The 18578-nt window shown below is 42.1% G+C and overlaps 1 protein-coding gene across 5 annotated transcripts in view; it reads right to left on the bottom strand.

Moving 5' to 3' along the window:
• The window catches only part of LOC144599625 (rho guanine nucleotide exchange factor 4-like), a 322645-nt gene that overhangs the window by 123952 nt on the left and 180115 nt on the right, over positions 1-18578 (bottom strand). For 2 of the 5 annotated variants that reach the window (XM_078410739.1, XM_078410742.1), the window contains exon 1: positions 1122-6412. The exons of 1 other annotated variant lie outside the window; for it this stretch is intronic. In XM_078410739.1, the coding sequence (XP_078266865.1) occupies positions 1122-2792 (1671 nt within the window). In that variant the 5' untranslated portion in view covers positions 2793-6412. Of the gene's footprint in view, positions 1-1121; positions 6426-18578 lie in introns of those variants that run through there. 2 more of the 5 variants (XM_078410740.1, XM_078410741.1) reach the window with 2 other exon arrangements.

Genomic DNA, 18578 nt, shown 5'->3' with positions numbered 1-18578 from the left:
CCAGAGAGTTGTGAATCTGTGGAATTCTCATCCACAGACGGCAGTGGAGGCCAATTGACTGGATGTTTTCAAGAGAGTTAGATATTGCTCTTAGGGCTAATGGAATCCAAGGATATGGAGAGAAAACAGGAACAGGGTGTTGATTTTGGATGATCAGCCATGATCATATTGAATGGTGGTGCTGGCTCGAAGGGCCGAATGGCCTATTCCTGCACCTATTTTCTATATTTCTGTTTCTAAATCCTACCAATAATTTGGTCATTTAATTTAGTCAGTGTTGTGCAAGATGCTCTTTACCAGAGAAAAAAAACAAGAGATGGTCACATCGTAGAGGGCAATCATAGGGTAACAGAAGGAAAGCTGCTTGCTGGATTATTATCTAACAGTAAAGAAAAGCACACATGCTTTGTACAGAGAATTAAATGGTCACAGTTGCCCCTGTTCAGCAAGGAACATAAACTATGATTCCATGGGTAATGCTCCATGACCCCATGCATGACCGGGCTGAAAATCACACCAGGTGTTTGTTCAAGGGTGAACCATACTTGTGCCTGGTGAAATTTTGTAAATGGAACAATTAGACCATGAAATGATTGCTATCAGGTTCCACTCCAGAAAATAATGATTTTTGGATATGCTTCACTGACATGAAGAATCTATGGCCAAGTTACCAGATCAAATTCCCATTCTTTTAAAAGGGGACTACCTCTATTTGATGCCCATCCTAACTCAGCACCCTGGGCTTTGAACAGTCTATGTATAAAGTCATAAAATCTGGGGCTTGGTTATTGCAGTACAAAGATTTTCCACATTGTCACGTTAAAAAATCAAGTCGTTTCATATTGGATATTTAACATACATGCTTGAAATGCGGACAAAAGAATATCCTATTTAACTTGCAAATTTTAAATTTGTAGTCTCTCTCAATTCATTCTGCAAGTATAAGGCCACAACGTTGGATTTAGTCATTGAAATTTTTATCCTTGCCTATAATCTCATTATTTTATGCATTGAGTTGTCAATACATCATGAGATAGAAACTAATAACATTCATTGTGGAAGTGCAATTACTATGCTGTTTTTATATCTCTATTGTATGATATAATTTCCGAACCACTCACCTCATCTTTGGCAATGTCTATGACTGAGGATGTCGTATTGAGACTTGTCTGTGATTGACTGCTAATTCCACTGTCCTCTTTCTGACATTCATAATTCAGGGATTGCACTGAAAGAAGGAGACTTCCTCTTGGTTTCAATGTTATTGGCCTTTCAGGACTCTCCAACACGCCATCGGTTGTCCTGCTCGAATCCAGGGAGGTCCACGATGAAGTGCTGCCTCTGTTGTTCGACCGAAAGCTCCTCCGAAAACTTGACCTTGGACTTTGAGGTTTAGGACTCATCGGCCTTGCAGGGAAAGAACCATCAAAGCATTCCGAAATCACACCAGGCCTATTCCACGTCGGACTCAATTGATTCATTAAGCTTTGCGGGATGGTTTGATTCGACGTAGTTTTAAAACCATCCTCAGGTTCCACGCCACTGTTGGACATCAATGTAAGTCTTAATCCATTTGGAGATGTTCTTTTTGCTCTTTGCTCTCCCATTTTCGGTACATGATCCGAGTCAAAAGAGCAGTTAGAAAGCTGAGGTTTGCTTGACCTCCGAGAGGGTGAGAATGACGAGGATGCTAAAAGTGAGGCGTTGTCGGCCTGTTCTATTGAGATCCGTCTTGCATATTCACTGTGTACCTGCGAATGGGTCCGTATGAGTTGACTTTCCCCGCTGCTTGTACTTGAACTGCTTAATGCGTTTGATCCCTTTGTCGACTCCGATTCACTTAACCTCATGAACTTTTTCCAGGACATGTGTCTTGCTTTGCCATCTTCACCATCAATTTTCTTCTGCGATTTTGCGTTCTGATTGGCATTTTCTTTGTCTCCAGATTTAGATTCAAAGAAAATGGAAAGAGATTTACTGGCAAAAGCCCGCTTCATTCTAAGATTAATGCTATCGGCACTTCTGCTCTTTTTGCAACTGCTATCTGTCGCAGATTGTATCTTGGTGTTTTGATCCTCTGTATTAATGTCTTCTCCCTCCATCGAGTCTGTGCTCCTTCTATGGAAATGATGACCATTTTCGGCCACTCTCTGAACCTCGTCCATATCTCCCACATCCTGTCGTGCATCAGAGCCAAACCCTTGATTCACACTTTGGTTCATTTGGCTGCAACTTTCAAAAACATCATCATCTTCGTCCGAACCATCCAAAGTTGAATATTCACTCCTGATGCTACCCCTGACCTGGTGAGGCAGATGGATTTTATAATTTGGACCATGCACTTTATACTCAGGGATACAAATTGCATTGCTCTTTGTTTGTGCTTTATTCTCGTCCCCATCTCTCGCCTGTGGCCTTTTGTTTCCATCTCTACTGCTACTTTCCGTTTGATGCTCTTGTGATAAGGATTTGTTTCTCCTAAATGATGCCATTTTGGTAAAAACTGAAAATTTAGAGTTTTTCAAAGAAGTGGTGAAGGAGTTTAAGGAGGACAAAGATCCAAACTGTTCTTCTCCTTTCGTGTTTGTTTTTCTCTGCAGCGCTTTTTGTAGGCTACTGTTACTTCCAAATGGGTAAGACCTTTCCTCTAGTTCCTCACTAGTTGTACTGTTCCCATCAGTATCATAAATAATTGGAGGAATATCACTGGGTTCACCATCTAATTTAATTGTCTCTTGGCTGCCGTGTTCGCAATGGGCCAGATCCTCATCTAGTGTCATGTCATAATTCATACTGTCAGTGTCTTTACCCTGCAGAGTATCTACCTCTGCAGATGAGCCTATATATGTTCTGTGCAGATGAGTGCTTGCAATTCCAGTGTCTTCTAATTTTGCCTCTAACAGAAGATCAGTTGTCTTTGACTCAACATCGTGAAAGAAGATGGGATCATTTTCAAAATTGTTTTCAGGAGCTGCACTAATGATCCAGGATCCTCCCTCAACAAAAAACCTCGCTCGCTCTAACTCAGCATCAGTTATCTCCTTTTCAATTACTCCAGTTGCACTAGTCAATTCTAAGGAGTCAGTGATATCTGATATTGACAATCCTTCGACAAATATGTTTGTTGGTTCAGTCTTTGAAGCAAGACACGTCTCGTTTGGTTCAATGCTAGTTTGGTCAGGAATATCACCCACTCCTGTGTTTTCTTCAGCTGAGATATTGCTTACATTTACACTTTGTCTTGTGGTTGCTTCAAATGCTGAATACAAATTATAATTTTCCGGTGCTTCTCCAGTGCTGTGCTTAATAGACTGCTCGATCAATTGAAGTGTACATGCACTTTCCTTACCAGTGAGTTTGATACCATTTTCCCTTCTGACACCAGTCGCTGTCGGATCGATTTCACTTGCTCCTATTGTCCTTTCAATGTAAACCTCAGCTGCTGTCTCAGCAATGGGGGCTTCACCCTCTGGCCTTGTGTCAAAAGGACTTTCTTTTGAATCTGTCCTTGCATTAGCTGAAAATGTATTTGTTTGCCTGTCGTTCTGAAAGTCAATTTCAGGCGTTTCTATACTTCCAGCCTCTGCATCAGAGTGTGAATAGATGTCCCCCAAAACTAGTATTTCAGTATTCCTCGGACTTGACAGATGTGTCTCAAAATCACTGCCAAAATCCTCACATTGGTGTCCTCTGGGTAACAGTAAGTCATTGATTTCCCTTTGCTTTTCCTCCAAAATATCCCTGTGTGGTTCAGTTTGAGTTGCTGAGAAAATCTGAGTAAGTTTCAATTCAGCCTCTTCAGAATCTTCAACATGCCTTTCTGTAAAATTACCTTTTGTTGTTTTTATTGCAGCTATCGTTGTTGTTTCTTCATTAGTCCCAGATCCTGTCCCGAGGGAATCTACACTAGTTCTTTCAAAATCAATTTCAATGGGAGAGCTTGCTAATTCCAGTTCAACTCTAATGTTCTTGTTGAGTACTCCCTCTTCAAAAGAAATTTGCTCAGTTTCTGGCCAAGCTGAAAGAATTGCGCAAGTAATTTCTCCAGACTGCGGTCCAAGTGAATCACAACAAGCTGAACCTCTTTCAGCAGTAATGTCACTTATGCCCACAGTTACGCTTTCAGAAATTTCATTTAGGTCTTCATACACTTCATTGTTGCTTGCCTCAGTTTCACCGGTTTCACTTATATCCGTAAATCTTTCGGACTCCCGAGAAAACGCAGTTTGCTCTAATTGGCTTTCAACAACAAATCCCAGTCGGTGAGAGGTTTCTGGACTTGGCTTCAGGTTTTCTATGGTATTTGTTCCATTGATGTCTTGTTGAATTGCAACACAAACCTCAAAAAGCTCTAATTCACTCTCTGGACAAATTAGAGCTAAAGCTGCTTCTGATTTAGATTCATGAGCAGTCCCGCTTGTTTCTATCTTTGGACAACTACCATCTAAATCAGATAAACTATTTTCCTCTGAATTTATCAGGTCTGAGGCTTTACTTATATTTGATCGTATGCCAAGAGAAGTCTCAGAGCAGTCTGGTTCTATTTCAAAAGGTGTTTCACTTGGTTCTTGGTCGGTATCCTGGGAAACCCAGACTGGTTCTGAATCTGAAATGAGCCCATCAGAAGCTACATTTGCCTCTGCACTGATCACTGTGCAATGTGGTTCAGTTTTAAATGGGGTTTCATTTATGTCTTGCTCTGAATCCACAGAAGTCCAGACTGGTTCTGATTTAAGTCCAGCAAAAATATCATCTGTTTCGGGAATTCTTTTTGTGGAATCCGATTCAACTTCAGAGGAAAATTCACTTAAATCTTTGTCTGCATGGAGCAAGGCCCAGATTGATTCTGATATAATTTCACCACAAATTTTGTTTGTCTCAATAGCGGGGACATGTGATTCAATGTCAAAAAGAATTTCACTGGTATCTTGACTTGTTTGCTCAGAAAGCCAGATTTGGTTAGATTCAAAACCACTGCAGTTTTCACTTGGTCCGAGAATGGTCCTGGTGGAATCTGTTTTTCTTTGGTCGGGAAGTAGACTTTGACTTTGATCTATACTCTGACAAGACCAAATTGATTTTGATTCCACAGAGTCTTCACTTCTTTCAGGATAATTTTCAATGGAATTTGACAGTACTTCAGTGAAAATTTCATTTAGATTTTCATTTGTATCCTGAGAAGAGCAGTTTGATTCTATAATTCCACCCAAAATGTCCTCAGTCCCTGGGATGGCTCCAACGATGTATGATTCTACTTCAACTGGAATTTCACTTCTGAGTTCATTCACATCCAGTGGAGCCTGGATGGGTTTGGATTCCGTGACAATTACTGGAGGAATCCTTTTTGCATCAGGAGAGGGATCTTGATTTATTTCTGAGGGAATTTCACTTAAAACCTGTTCCTCATTCAAAGAAGGCCAGTCTGCTTCTGCCAAAGGGCTTTTACTTGGATTGGATTTAATTCCATTGGAAGTCTGATGTATCCCAAGACAAATTGCAGCAGGTTCAGATTGTTTATCTGGGGAAATCCTTGCTGGCTCTGTTGCTTCTGATGATTGCACACTTGGCTGTGTATTAATGTCCAAAGAAATCCCACTTAGTAATGCTTTTGTTTCTGGAGGAATCACAATCTGTTCTCGAGTATGCGGAGAATTCTTATTAGAGTCCCATTTCAACTCAGGACAACAGTTACTCGTGTGTCCATCAAAAGCAACGCTTAATGGTGTTCCTGAACTAGAAGTTACTACATTATGTTGTGTTGTTGTTTCTAAAGAAATTGTGCCTTTTTCCAAATTAAATTGATCAGAAAGCTCAGTTCCCTGTGGTTTTGATAGAAGGAAGAATTCACTTGCCTCTGCTTCAGCTTCTGAGGATTGATCACTTGGTTTAGGGTCTGCGTCAACAGGGTGACTAGCTCTTGAATGGGCAATACTTTGCTCAGGGCATACGCTGGAACAACTGCTAAACTTGGCCTCAGATGTCTCTTCTGAAATGTCACTTTGCTCTAATTCTGCACCTTGTGCGGCTTCATTTCTCACCTGTGAATTGGAGGACACACTTTGCGGCTCAGAATCACCGCAGAAAGAAGTTGTACAAGTCCTTACTTGAGCTGCATGCAGTTGCAATGTATCAGAGGAACTAGCACTGAGCTGTGGTTCTGTGAATATATCAACTAGCCTTTCCAAATCATCAGCACGAACACTGGTTGTTTCTACTTTTAAGTCAGGACCTGTCACTGTTATCTCCGAATATGTACCAGCAGGTTCCAATGTTGTCCCACTTGCTGTTGGTGTTCCTAGGACACTTTTATTTGATCCACGCAGTGCACCAGGAGAAACTTGGCTTGGAGCTGGAGATTCTTCCTCTGAGCCGCCTTCCCCTTCAGATTCACATGGATCAGAAAGGCCTTCTATGGATTCTGAAACCTGCCAGAAGAAAGTAAATGCTTATTTTTACTTACTTAAATTAACATCAGTCATGATCTTATTTTTAAACCCCAGAATTCTTTACATTGACGGGCATTTTGTGCAGTAACTTGTACAATTATGTGATACTCTCAAGGATGAATTATTAGACTTGTTCACATTATGACATGCAGAGAGCTATGGTGTTCCTGCCAGCTAGGTAAGTCAGAGTCTTGTGTACTGGAACTTAAAGGCGTGTGCAGAGTTTTGTTTCCTAGCCCTTTCATTGATTGCAACAAAAACACTTTAAACTCATGTCTGAAGGAATCCATTGTTAAATTAGCCATACGCCTTAAGGCTCTATCCCCAGTCATAATCATACAATTGTCAAAGGCCAAAGAAAGCAACTGAGGAACAAAAGCTGAGACAAAGAAGAAAAATGTTAAGGAGGTTTTTTCAGGGAAGAGAAGTGTATAAAGATGGGTCTTGGCAGGTGTAGGCATTTTCAGGGTAAAGGAAGGATAATGACCAAATGGACAAATTTGAAGGATTGCAAAATTGGATTAAAGGGTTGTAAGGTTGGAGAAAATACAATAAACGAATGAAAAGGACATGAAGGGATTTGATTTCAATATTGAGGGATTTTCAGACCGAGTGACTATAAGCCCTGCAATGATAGGATTGGTCAAGTGTTAGGTTATGAGGAAATGAGTCCTTTATATATATATATATATATATATATATACATTTGTTAATCCGCTGGCAGTTTTGTTGACGAGTAAGAAGATGCTTTCACAAGTAGCTTGTGATAATGATTGGAGATGGGGCCTGAGATGAAAGTGGGGGGGGGGGGGGGGGGGGTAGTGGTTTGACTGTCCTTGAGTGGATTCAAGTAGGTTTTGGAGCCACTTTATATCCTCCTCCCAGTGCATACACCTCCTGAGAATTACATTGGGAAATTACACAGAGCCTCAGACTGCTCCGCTGGTGACGGCTTTCACTGAGCTTCTACCACATAACAACAGGTAAGAAGACCAGAAGAGAATGCAACAAAAAACCCTGCTCTCTGTAGGTTTAGGAACCATTACATTCAGATGTTGTGCATGTTTCTTTTGGAACTGCTTTCAGATTCAGCAATTTGTGCTCTTTAACCCAAGGATGCGAGTCGGCGGCACGGAGGCGCAGCAGTAGAGTTGCTGCCTTACAACCCTTGCAGTGCCAGAGACCCCGGTTCGATCCCGATTACAGGTGCTGTCTGTAGGCAGTTTGTACGTTCTCCCCGTGACTGTGTGGGTTTTCTACGAGATCTTCGGTTCCCTCCCACACTCCAAAGACCTACATGTTTATAGGTTAATTGACTTGGTATAAATGTAAATTGTCCCTAGCGTGTGTAGGATAGTGGCTTCGGTGGGCCGAAGGGCCTGTTTCTGTACAGTATCTCTAAATTAAATGAAACTAAATGCATTACAAGAACTTTGTGTTCCAAATCTATAAGTGCAATTTCTTTTCAATTAAGCTTTTGTGTTAATAAATGGGCTGCAGGATTGCAACTGAGCATCACAACAAATCTTAGTCTATGCGCTGGTGATGCGTTTTACAGTAAATATACCTCACCGTACATGTGTACATGGCAATAAATGGCTTTGACTTGACATGACTTGACTTTAACACATCCTAGCTAGGTGAGTCAGCGAACAGTGAACTGGTGCAGATCTGATTGCATTTGCGGTCAGGTCAGTAGCCAAAATGGAACAAAAGAAGGTCGAAAACTCTGAACAAAAACTTATTATATCACATACATTCTCCATAAACTGAGCTTCATTATAATGGATTGTCATTAAATATTCATTTCAATTGAATGCATTTGGAGAATGATAAATTAATTGTGTCAAACCAGTGTTATTACAGGCAGGCATCAAATGAAATTCCTTTGTACTGGTCTTTTATTCAGTGCATGTTAAATTTTTCAATGACACAATCCCTCAGTCAAAGGCTGAACACAGTATTTCCTGTATGGATTAAGCCTTATCATTTACAAAGACATAAAAGACTGCAAATGCAGAAATCTGCTGCAATAAAACAAACTGCTGGAGGAACACAGCAGGTCAAGCAGCATCCGTGGAGGGAAATGGATAGTCGGCATTTTTGATTCTAAGCCCATTGAGATGAAGTCTTCATGTGGGTGGTATCTCGGTGACAAACTTGTTTTGTCTTTTCAAAAAATGCTGGAGTAACTCAGCAGGTCAGGCAGCATCTCAGGAGAGAAGGAACGGGGGACGTTTCGGGTCGAGACCCTTCTTCAGACTGATGTCAGGGGGGCGGGATAAAGGAAGGATATAGGTGGAGACAGGAAGACAGTGGGAGATCTGGGAAAGGGGAAGGGAGGAAAGGGACAGAGGAACTATCTAAAGTTGGACAATCCAATGTTCATACAACTGGGCTGAAAGCTGCCCAGGCGAAATATGAGGTGCTGTTCCTCCAATTTCCGGTGGGCCTCACTATGGCACTGGAGGAGGCCCATGACAGAAAGTTCAGACTGGGAATGGGAGGGGGAGTTGAAGTGCTCAGCCACCGGGAGATCCGATTGGTTAATGCGGACCGAGCGCAGGTGTTGAGCGAAGCGATCGCCGAGCCTGCGTTTGGTTTCGCCGATGTAAATGAGTTGACATCTAGAGCAGCGGATGCAATAGATGAGGTTGGAGGAGGTGCTGATGAACCTCTGTCTCACCTGGAAAGACTGTTTGGGTCCTTGGATGGAGTTGAGGGGGGAGGTAAAGGGACAGGTGTTGCATCTCGTGCGGTTGCAGGGGAAAGTGCCCGGGGATGGGGTGGTTTGAGTAGGAAGGGAAGAGTGGACCAGGGAGTTATGGAGGGAACGGTCTCTGCAGAACGCAGAAAGGGGAGGGGACAGGAAGATGTGGCCAGTAGTGGGGTCCCGTTGTAGGTGACGGAAATGTTGGCGAATGATTTGTTGGATCTGCTGGCTGGTGGGGTGGAAGGTGAGAACAAGGGGGATTCTGTCCTTGTAACGAGTGGGGGTAGGGGGAGCAAGAGCGGAGCTGCGGGATGTGGAAGAGACCCTAGAGAGTGCCTCATCTATAATGGAAGAGGGGAAGCCCCGTTTCCTGAAGAATGAGGACATCTTTGATGCCCTAGTGTGAAACATCTCATCCCGGGCGCAGATGCGGCGTAGGCGGAGGAATTGGGAGTAGGGGATAGCCTTTTTCAGGAAACCGGGTGGGAAAAAGTGTAGTCCAGATAGCTGTGCAAGTCAGTGGGTTTATAGTAGATGTCAGTCACTAGTCTGTCTCCTGTGATGGAGATGGTGAGGTCCAGAAACGGGAGAAAGATGTCGGAGATAGTCCAGGTATATTTAAGGGAAGGATGGAAATTGGAAGTGAAGTGTATGAAGTCAGTGAGTTCTGCATGGGTACAAGAGGTAGCACCAATGCAGTCGTTGATGTAGCGGAGGTAGAGTTCGGGGATGGGGCCGGTGTACCCCCGGAACAGGGATTGTTCGACGTACCCGACAAACAGGGAGGCATAGCTAGGGCCCATGCGAGTGCCCATAGCTACGCCTCTGGATTGGAGGAAGTGGGAGGAGTCGAAGGAGAAGTTGTTAAGGGTAAGAACCAGCTCTGCTAGGCGGAGGAGAGTGTTAGTAGATGGGGATTGGCTGGTTCTACAGTCGTCTTGTTTTGTCTGATCATGGAAGTCATCAAGATAGGCTGCCAGCATTACAGACATCCCAATATTAAATGAAAATGTACAATATAATGCAGGGACTTAGTTCAGGGGAATAAAAGATTTGTTTTGGCTTTAAAATTCAGAGCTTGGAGAGATGTGTTGTATTTAATTTATTGTTTAAATTTCCAGTGGCAAATTTTCTTCCAGTACAGTCATTATTTTTGAAAACACTTGGGGCTTGGAAATTATTTTTCAAAATTGATGTCAATAACCAGAAAGTGCGGCAATAAAAATGCACCCAATTCTTGCATCAAAAGATAGTAAAATAAAAAGGTAAATCTAAATAAAATTGACAATGGGAGATTTGGAATTTGCATAACAGGCAAGCAAGCGAAGCAAAAAAGCGTTGCAATAAATTACATACAACACATTTACATAGCAAATGCTATGTGTCACAAAACATTACATTTTATGTCTGCAACAGAGTACACATGCAGATTACAGCAGCATAATCAAGGATGAGTCGCACATTGGCCACTCCTCCCCTCTCCATCAGACAAAAAGTGTAGAAGTGTGAAAACGCACACCTCCAGATTTAGGGACAGTTTCTTCCCAGCTGTTATCAGGCAACTCAACCATCCGACCGCAACTAGAAAGCAGTCCTGAACTACTATCTACCTCATTGGTGACCCTTCGACTAACTTTGATCGGACTCTACTGGCTTTACCTTGCACTAAACATTGTTCCCTTATCATGTTTCTGTATGTTGTGAATGGCTCGATTGTAATCATGTATTGTCTTTCTGCTAGCTGGTTAGCACGCAACAAAAGCTTTTCACTGTACCTCGTGACAACACTTGACAATAAACTAAAACTGAACTGAAACAGAGTATGCATGCTGTTTGCTGCAGGAGGTGCATTAGTTAGAGCCTCTCAGTGCTCTGGCCTGAGAATCCAATAACCTCAGCAAGTTTGGAAGTAACTGGTAGTTTGTTCCCAAAAACCTTGTAATTTTCACTAATAAAAACAGGAAGTGCTGGAAACACCCAGCAGATCAGGCAGCATCAGTGGAAGGAGAAGCTGAGTTAACATTTCAGGCTGATGTTTCCGGCATTTTCTAATTTTTGTGCAGATTTCAATACGTGCAGTTGCCTTTTTGATTTTTAATGTGGTCAAAGATGGATTTTTAATTTGATATGTTTTGTCAATGGTTTCTACTATAAAATGTTATGTCCTTTATAATATAAATAAGGGAGAGTTTGTTGGATTAACAAACATAAAATTATAATATATTACATTGCAAACAGCCTGTGAAACCTGGTTGTCATTTAGTTTAGATTAAGCTTAAAGATACAGCGTGGAAACGGACCCTTCAGTCACCAAGTTGGCACTGACCATCGAATAATACTCATTCATATCAGTTCTATTATCCCACTTTTGCCTCCATTCCCGACACATTAGAGGCAATTTACAGAGGCTGATTAACCTGCAAACCTGCATATCTTAGGGATGTGGGAGGAAATCGAAGCACCCAGAGAAAATTCACACGGTCACAGAAAGAACGTGCAAACTCTACACACACAGCACCTGAGATCAAGATGGAAACCGGGTCTCTGAGGCTGCTAGGCAGCAGCTCTACCAGCTGTGCCAATTGCCTCCCCTGTCACCTGCTTTTTTAAGCAATCAATTATTTTCTGAAAAACTTTATGGAATCTGCTTCCACATGGTTTCCCAAAGATGCATGTAGAGTAAATTTCTCTACCATTATTTATAATTTTCCCTCATATTCTTAAACACCCTATCATCAGATCTCAAAATTTAAGAAAATTGGTTGGCGGACAGGAAGCAAAGAGTAGGAATAAACGGGTCCTTTTCGGAATGGCAGGCAGTGACTAGTGTAGTACCGCAAGGCTCAGTGCTGGGACCCCAGTTATTTACAGTGTATATTAATGATTTGGACGAGGGAATTGAATGCAACATCTCTAAGTTTGCGGATGACACGAAGCTGGGTGGCAGTGTTAGCTGCGAGGAAGATGCTAGGAGGCTGCAGAGTGACTTGGATAGATTAGGCGAGTGGGCAAATGCATGGCAGATGCAATATAATGTGGATAAATGTGAGGTTATCCACTTTGGCGGCAAGAACAGGAAAGCAGAGTATTACCTTAATGGTGACCGATTGGGAGAAGGGGAGATGCAACGTGACCTGGGTGTCATGGTGCACCAGTCATTGAAAGCAAGCATGCAGGTGCAGCAGGCAGTGAAGAAAGTGAATGGTATGTTGGCATTCATAGCAAGAGGATTTGAGTTTAGGAGCAGGGAGGTTCTGTTGCAGTTGTACAGGGCCTTGGTGAGACCGCACCTGGAGTATTGTGTGCAGTTTTGGTCTCCTAACCTGAGGAAAGACGTTCTTGCCTTAGAGGGAGTACAGAGAAGGTTCACCAGATTGATCCCTGGGATGGCGGGACTTACATATGAGGAAAGACTGGATAGACTGGGCTTGTACTCGCTGGAATTTAGAAGACTGAGGGGGGATCTTATAGAAACATATAGAATTCTTAAGGGGTTGGAGAGGCTAGAAGCGGGAAGATTGTTCCCGATGTTGGGGGAGTCCAGAACCAGGGGTCACAGCTTAAGAATAAGGGGGAAGTCTTTTAGGACCGAGATGAGAAAACATTTCTTCACACAGAGAGTGGTGAGTCTGTGGAATTCTCTGCCACAGAAGGTAGTTGAGGCCAGTTCATTGGCTATATTGAAGAGGGAGTTAGATGTGTCCCTTTTTGCTAAAGGGATCAGGGGGTATGGAGAGAAGGTTGGTACAGGCTACTGATCTGGATGATCAGCCATGATCATATTGAATGGCGGTGCAGGCTTGAAGGGCCGAATGGCCTACTCCTGCACCTATTTTCCATGTTTCTATGTTTCTATGTTTCTATGTTTCTAAGCTTCTCTTTATAATCCAAACCTTATTTCTGATAACATGCTTGGAATGAAGAGGCATTCACATCACTGAGTCATAAGACTTAACATAAGCCTTGTGTTAATTCATGACTTACAACACGAGTTTGTAATTCAAACACCAGACTCTCTACTTAGGGTCTGCTACTCTATCATTGGTCTCTATACTTTTGAGCAGATATTAAATTGTGGCCTCACCTCTCCCCTGAATGTAAAATATCTCATCGCCCAATGTTGAAGGATGCCAGGTGACCTGTCTATGGTGCTAAGTCAACTAACATCTAAAGCAGATTGCCTGGTCATTTATTTCATTGTATGCTGTGCATTTCCCACAAATGTGCAGAAGTTTGTTACTAGATGTAAAGCACTTTAGATTTAAAGCTCCTCTCAGATTATGAAAGGCACTATGTGAGCGTGTCTTCTGATATTTGTTTTGGAAGACGAGTGAGATGCTGCGAGGACACAGTCAAGCAGGCAGCATTCTGGAAAGAGAAACGTATTTCCTTCAAAGTTCATATTCAGCTGAGAAACGTGGATAGGGAGTTAGCTAAAAAGCTGCAGTGGGATTTGATCGGTTCCTGTTGAATGTGAACCTTTCTTTTTGCCCAGTCCCTGTGCAGAATGTAGTTGAGTGATGGGCTGTTACATAATGATCCAGTTCGATGTGGTAGATTTGATGTTTTCATGATCTTTAATCCAAAAAGTACTGTTTTCACTAGCACTGCTTTTCTCCATTTTATCTGAATTTTAATTATTTTTCCCTGACGATAAGTGAAATTGCAATTAGCTTCTGATATCTCACAGGGGATTATCATTTTATTTTAACCATCACAATGCCAGTTGATTAAATCTGGGCCTTCGTCAGTTTGCCTTCCCATTTGGGTTTCATTCCTTTTTTTAAAAAAAAAACAGCAGTGGCCAGCATGGAAATCTAATGTTTTGAGAAGAATTTATGAACATTTCTTAACTTTTAGTATCTTTATATATCTTTATATATTGAAATACTATGTTTGGATTGTATTTAACTGTGAATTGAGTGGAAAAACAAACACTGCAAGTAAAATATATAACCAGTCATTCCATAATTGAAATATTTTTCAAAAATATCTCCATTTAAATTTTAGCTTTTTTCTTTTCTCAGTAGCTCTCATCAATATACCAGTGCTATAGGTTGTTTGTCTAAACCGTTTAGATGGTTACCAGGCAACCAGACTTCATTGAGAGAAAACAAATAAAACTGCAGATGCCGGAACATGAATGAAACAAAATGCTGTAAATGCCAATCAGGCAGATCAGTGGATAGAGAAAAATATATTTGATTCAAAGTTCATCTTCAGCTGAGCAAAAGGATCCGATTTGATTTATGTCTGAAGAAGGGTCCCGACCTGAAATGTCACACATCCTTTTTCTCCAGAGATGCTGCCTGACCCCCAAAGTTATTCCAGCACTTTGTGTTCATCTTCAGTCCAGCACAATCTTTAATGACACAGTCAAGGTCACCATTTTCTCTCCCAGCCCCTAAATGAAAACTCTGATCACAGTTCTTTGTACAGCACAAAAGTTGACGGTAATTACATTATACTGTCACACTGTTTTGCAATAGAACATGCAGGCCAGAATGTATAAGCTGAAAATGAATAGTCATGACTGTGTACAAATTTTAGAAAGAATTCACTTTGTTTCTCCTTGGATCCTGAGCACCTTGACTTCTTTGTGGAGCATGGTGTCAACCATCTCGCAGTGCCCCATCAATGGCTACATTAACCTTGACAGTGAGAGGCAGCAGTCCATTTGAGGATGGAATTCTTACAGTCAAGCACGAGTCTGCTCTTGCTACACACAATTCCAAACATGTATCGCTGGATAACATTCAGAAGATCGCTGAACACTCTCCAGGCTATGTCAAGGGACACAAAATCAGGCGACTAAATTAAGTCACAGTCCAATTAATAACAGGGGTTCAGGGATGTGATCTTTTTCCATACCCCTGCGGTAATCTGCTTTTAAAGGGAATCAGTTGCACAGCAGCACGGTGGGTTTGTGGTAGAGTTGCTGCCTTACTGTGCTTGCAGCGTCAGAGACCTGGGTTCGATCCCGGCTACAGGTGCTGTCTGTACGGAGTTTGTACCTTCTCCCCATGACCACATGGGGTTTCTCTGAAATCTTCGGTTTCTGCCACATTCCAAAGACGTAACAGTTTGTAGGTTAATTGGGCCTGGGTTTGTATACTTAATATAAGTATAAATTGTCCCTAGTGTGTGTAGGCTTGTGTTAGTTTGTGGGGATCATTGGTCAGCTGGGCCGAAGGGCCTATTTCCGCGCTGTATCTCTGAAACTGAAACTAAAACTAGGCAGATTGTGCACCTTTCTCACAACTGTGCTGACCCAGGTTCAATCCTGACCTCTACTGTTGTCTGCATTGAGGTTGCACATTCTCTCTATGACTTTGTGGGTTTCCTCAAAGTGTTCTGGTTTCCTCCCACATCCCAAGTACTTGGTGTTTGGTAAATTAATTGGCAACTGTAAATTGCCCTCAGTGCAGCTGGGAGATAGGAGAATTAGAATAGAGTTGATGGACATTTGAACTGCATGGGTCAAAAGGAAACAAGATGGGGAACAGCGTTAATGTGATTGCTCTGAAAATCCTTTCTAAATCAGGAGAGAATATGAAATGTTAAAATCCAAAGGGAATCTGTAATATATGTTTTTTTTCAAGTTAGCCTCTAATATCACGATGTCCTACACCGTATATGTAAAATATATATTGTATATTGGGATGGATTCAATGATTGTTCTTTTGGGGGATTGATAATGATAGATTTTATTCATAAGCATGTTAAAAGCTCGAGAACATTAAATAATCTCATTTTGTGAGTTGTGCGACTAATATGTTTATCATCCTTAATTTGGTATCTGTGACAGCAAAGGGATGTTGTGATCAGCACACACAATGAGCACATTATTGCTCATTCTTCACACAAAATGCTACTACACACTGAATAAAATCCTCACAAAATGTTATTGCTCACTGAATAAAATATCCAGCCGAAACTCTCGAGAAAACAGACGGTCTGAAGAAGAGTCTCGACCCGGAAACGTCACCCATTCCTTCTTTCCAGAGATGATGCCTGATCCACTGAGTTACTCCAGCATTTTATGATACCTTTGAGCTGCCAGTAGGCACATTGGCAACTCAACTGCAAAAAGCAAACTGCTGGAGGTACTCAGGAGATCAGGCAGGGAAATGGACAGTCGACCTTTCAGGTCAGGACCCTTCTTCAGACTTGTCCATTTCCTTCCAGAGAAGCTGCCTGGCCCACTGAGTCCCTCCAGCAGTTCGGTGTTTGTGCAAGATTGCAGCATTGGCAGTCTCATGTGTCTTCATTAGCAATTCAACTATTTTATTGAGTGCATTAACTTCCGATTTAACCTGTTTTACAAGTTTAACAGAGAGTGACTGGGTTTCCAAGGCTCCAAGAGACTTGGAATGAAACAGGGAAAGGAGATAGACCCAAAATGCTGGAGTAACTCCGTGGGTCAGGCAGCATCTCTGGAGAAAAAGAATAGGTGACCTTTAGGGTCAGAGCCCTTCTTCTGTCCGGGTCAGAAACCTTCTTCAGACCCAAAACATCACCTATTCTTTTTTTCCAGAGATGCTGCCTAACCCGCTGGGTTACTCCAGAGTTTTGTGCCTACCTTCGGTATAAACCAGCATCTAACCTAACCAACTTCTAATGAGATCAAAAGCATCTCATCTTTTGTGTTCCTTCTGACACAAAAGGGAAGGGAGGACAGCTTCAGCAAGCAGGGAAATGTGAGCTGGAGGTTTTCCTCCTTCTAACGTCCAAGTTTCCCACATTAGAGTTCCCACATCCCTTACAAAATACTCCTTGGTTGGGGAATGGAGCTTTTGGCATCAGACGTCCTTTTAGAGTTAGGATCCAACCCTGGATCACGACCAATCTGCTCCCAAGCATTGGACCTACCTGTCACTGTAGTTAGTTCCAGGAAGATGAGGCCAGAGGGAACTGGGAAATTATAGTGTGAAATAGGTGGGTGTGGTAGGGTAGAGTGAGAGTGAGACTGGTACTGTTATTTGGAGAGGAGAGTGCCAAAGAAAAGAAAGTAAATAACATAACCCTTCTAAGTGGGGTTCCTAGCGAGGTTTGGAACCTGCCGACAAAAAAGGGCTGTCATAACCTAGTTCTGAGAGTGCACATCAACATCTACACTCCAGAGGAACATGATCCAATTTCTTGATCCAGTAATATCCATTGGATTCACTTTGGATTTAATTGACAGCTTAAGCATACTTCAATTGTACAACCCCCCCCCCCCCCCCCCCTCCTTTCAGATTTTATGCCTGTGTGTAAGTTTTGGTCTTATTTCAAGTTCCAAACAGTGGTATTAATTTCTTGGCTCTCTAGTTGGTGATAAGATGGTTCAGTTGCCAGACAGCTGGGAAGAAACTGTCCCTGAATCTGGAGGTGTGCGTTTTCACACCTCTGTACCTCTTGCCTGATGGGAGAGGGGAGAAGATGGAGTGGCCCCAGGGACTACATGTGTCAGACCCATTTTTTCAGGGAGAGCTCGTGCAGGAGCAATAAACTGAGGAATGTTGTCTTTATGTCAAGGCCTTAAAATGAAAAGCGATTGGGGTTCTACATCTCAAGGTGATATATGTGATCTGACTGCACGAACTCCATTTGGGAATACAGCACAAACAAGTCCCATGGGCTTTTCTGAATCATAGTGTCCCAACCACTTGCTATTCAAAAGTCAATATTTGCATTGTTGAGATAATATGACATCATTGTAGTCAGTGCTCTTCCTATCTTTTGGTGCCATTGCTGAAATCTAAAACATTCTGCAATAACAATAGGCTTGGGCTTTAAAACTGATGATTGAAATGTAGCCATCATTTCTCTACCAATGCCCTTGCTAATTAACTGCTGGTAACCAACTACAATGGCAACCCTTGACAGTCAAACACAGTGAGTTGACAACTTAATATGCTACAAGTTAATTCTCTCAGTTTTATTTTCCCTTTCATAACATAATTTCGTGCTGTTTTTATTTTGCCGGCATTTAATTCACTATTTTATTTTTTGTTTACTCTCTCTGTTCCATCTTCTTGCACGCTCTCTCTTTGTCTCTGTACCTTTCCTGCCCAGCATTTCTTGTTTGGACTTGGCGAGATGAAAACAGGAGCAGTGAAGGGTTGAAACCTGCACGCCTGATGGCATGCGTACAAGGGTGTTTGCAAAACAAATGTTCATACGTGCAATTTTACTCTTAATTTTTAACAATAGGACACTATCTCTCTGCAACACCAATGCTCTGTCAATTGGTGGCACAAACATCACTTGGAAAAACAGCAGAATCCCTGTCCATAGGATTAATGACAGGCCTCTCCCACAAAGACAGGAAAGTGCTTGATAAGCAGATTAAAACAGTATTCTTGAAACTTCATAACAGGGATTCATCAGTGTCTTCCCATTTTATGCACTGTTGTGTAACAGGTGTGCAATGT

The sequence above is a fragment of the Rhinoraja longicauda genome, chromosome 13 (assembly GCF_053455715.1).
Source record: "Rhinoraja longicauda isolate Sanriku21f chromosome 13, sRhiLon1.1, whole genome shotgun sequence".
NCBI classification, from domain to species: domain Eukaryota; kingdom Metazoa; phylum Chordata; class Chondrichthyes; order Rajiformes; family Arhynchobatidae; genus Rhinoraja; species Rhinoraja longicauda.
Note: the sequence above shows the minus strand (reverse complement) of the source record. Positions and strands in the feature narration are given on the sequence as shown.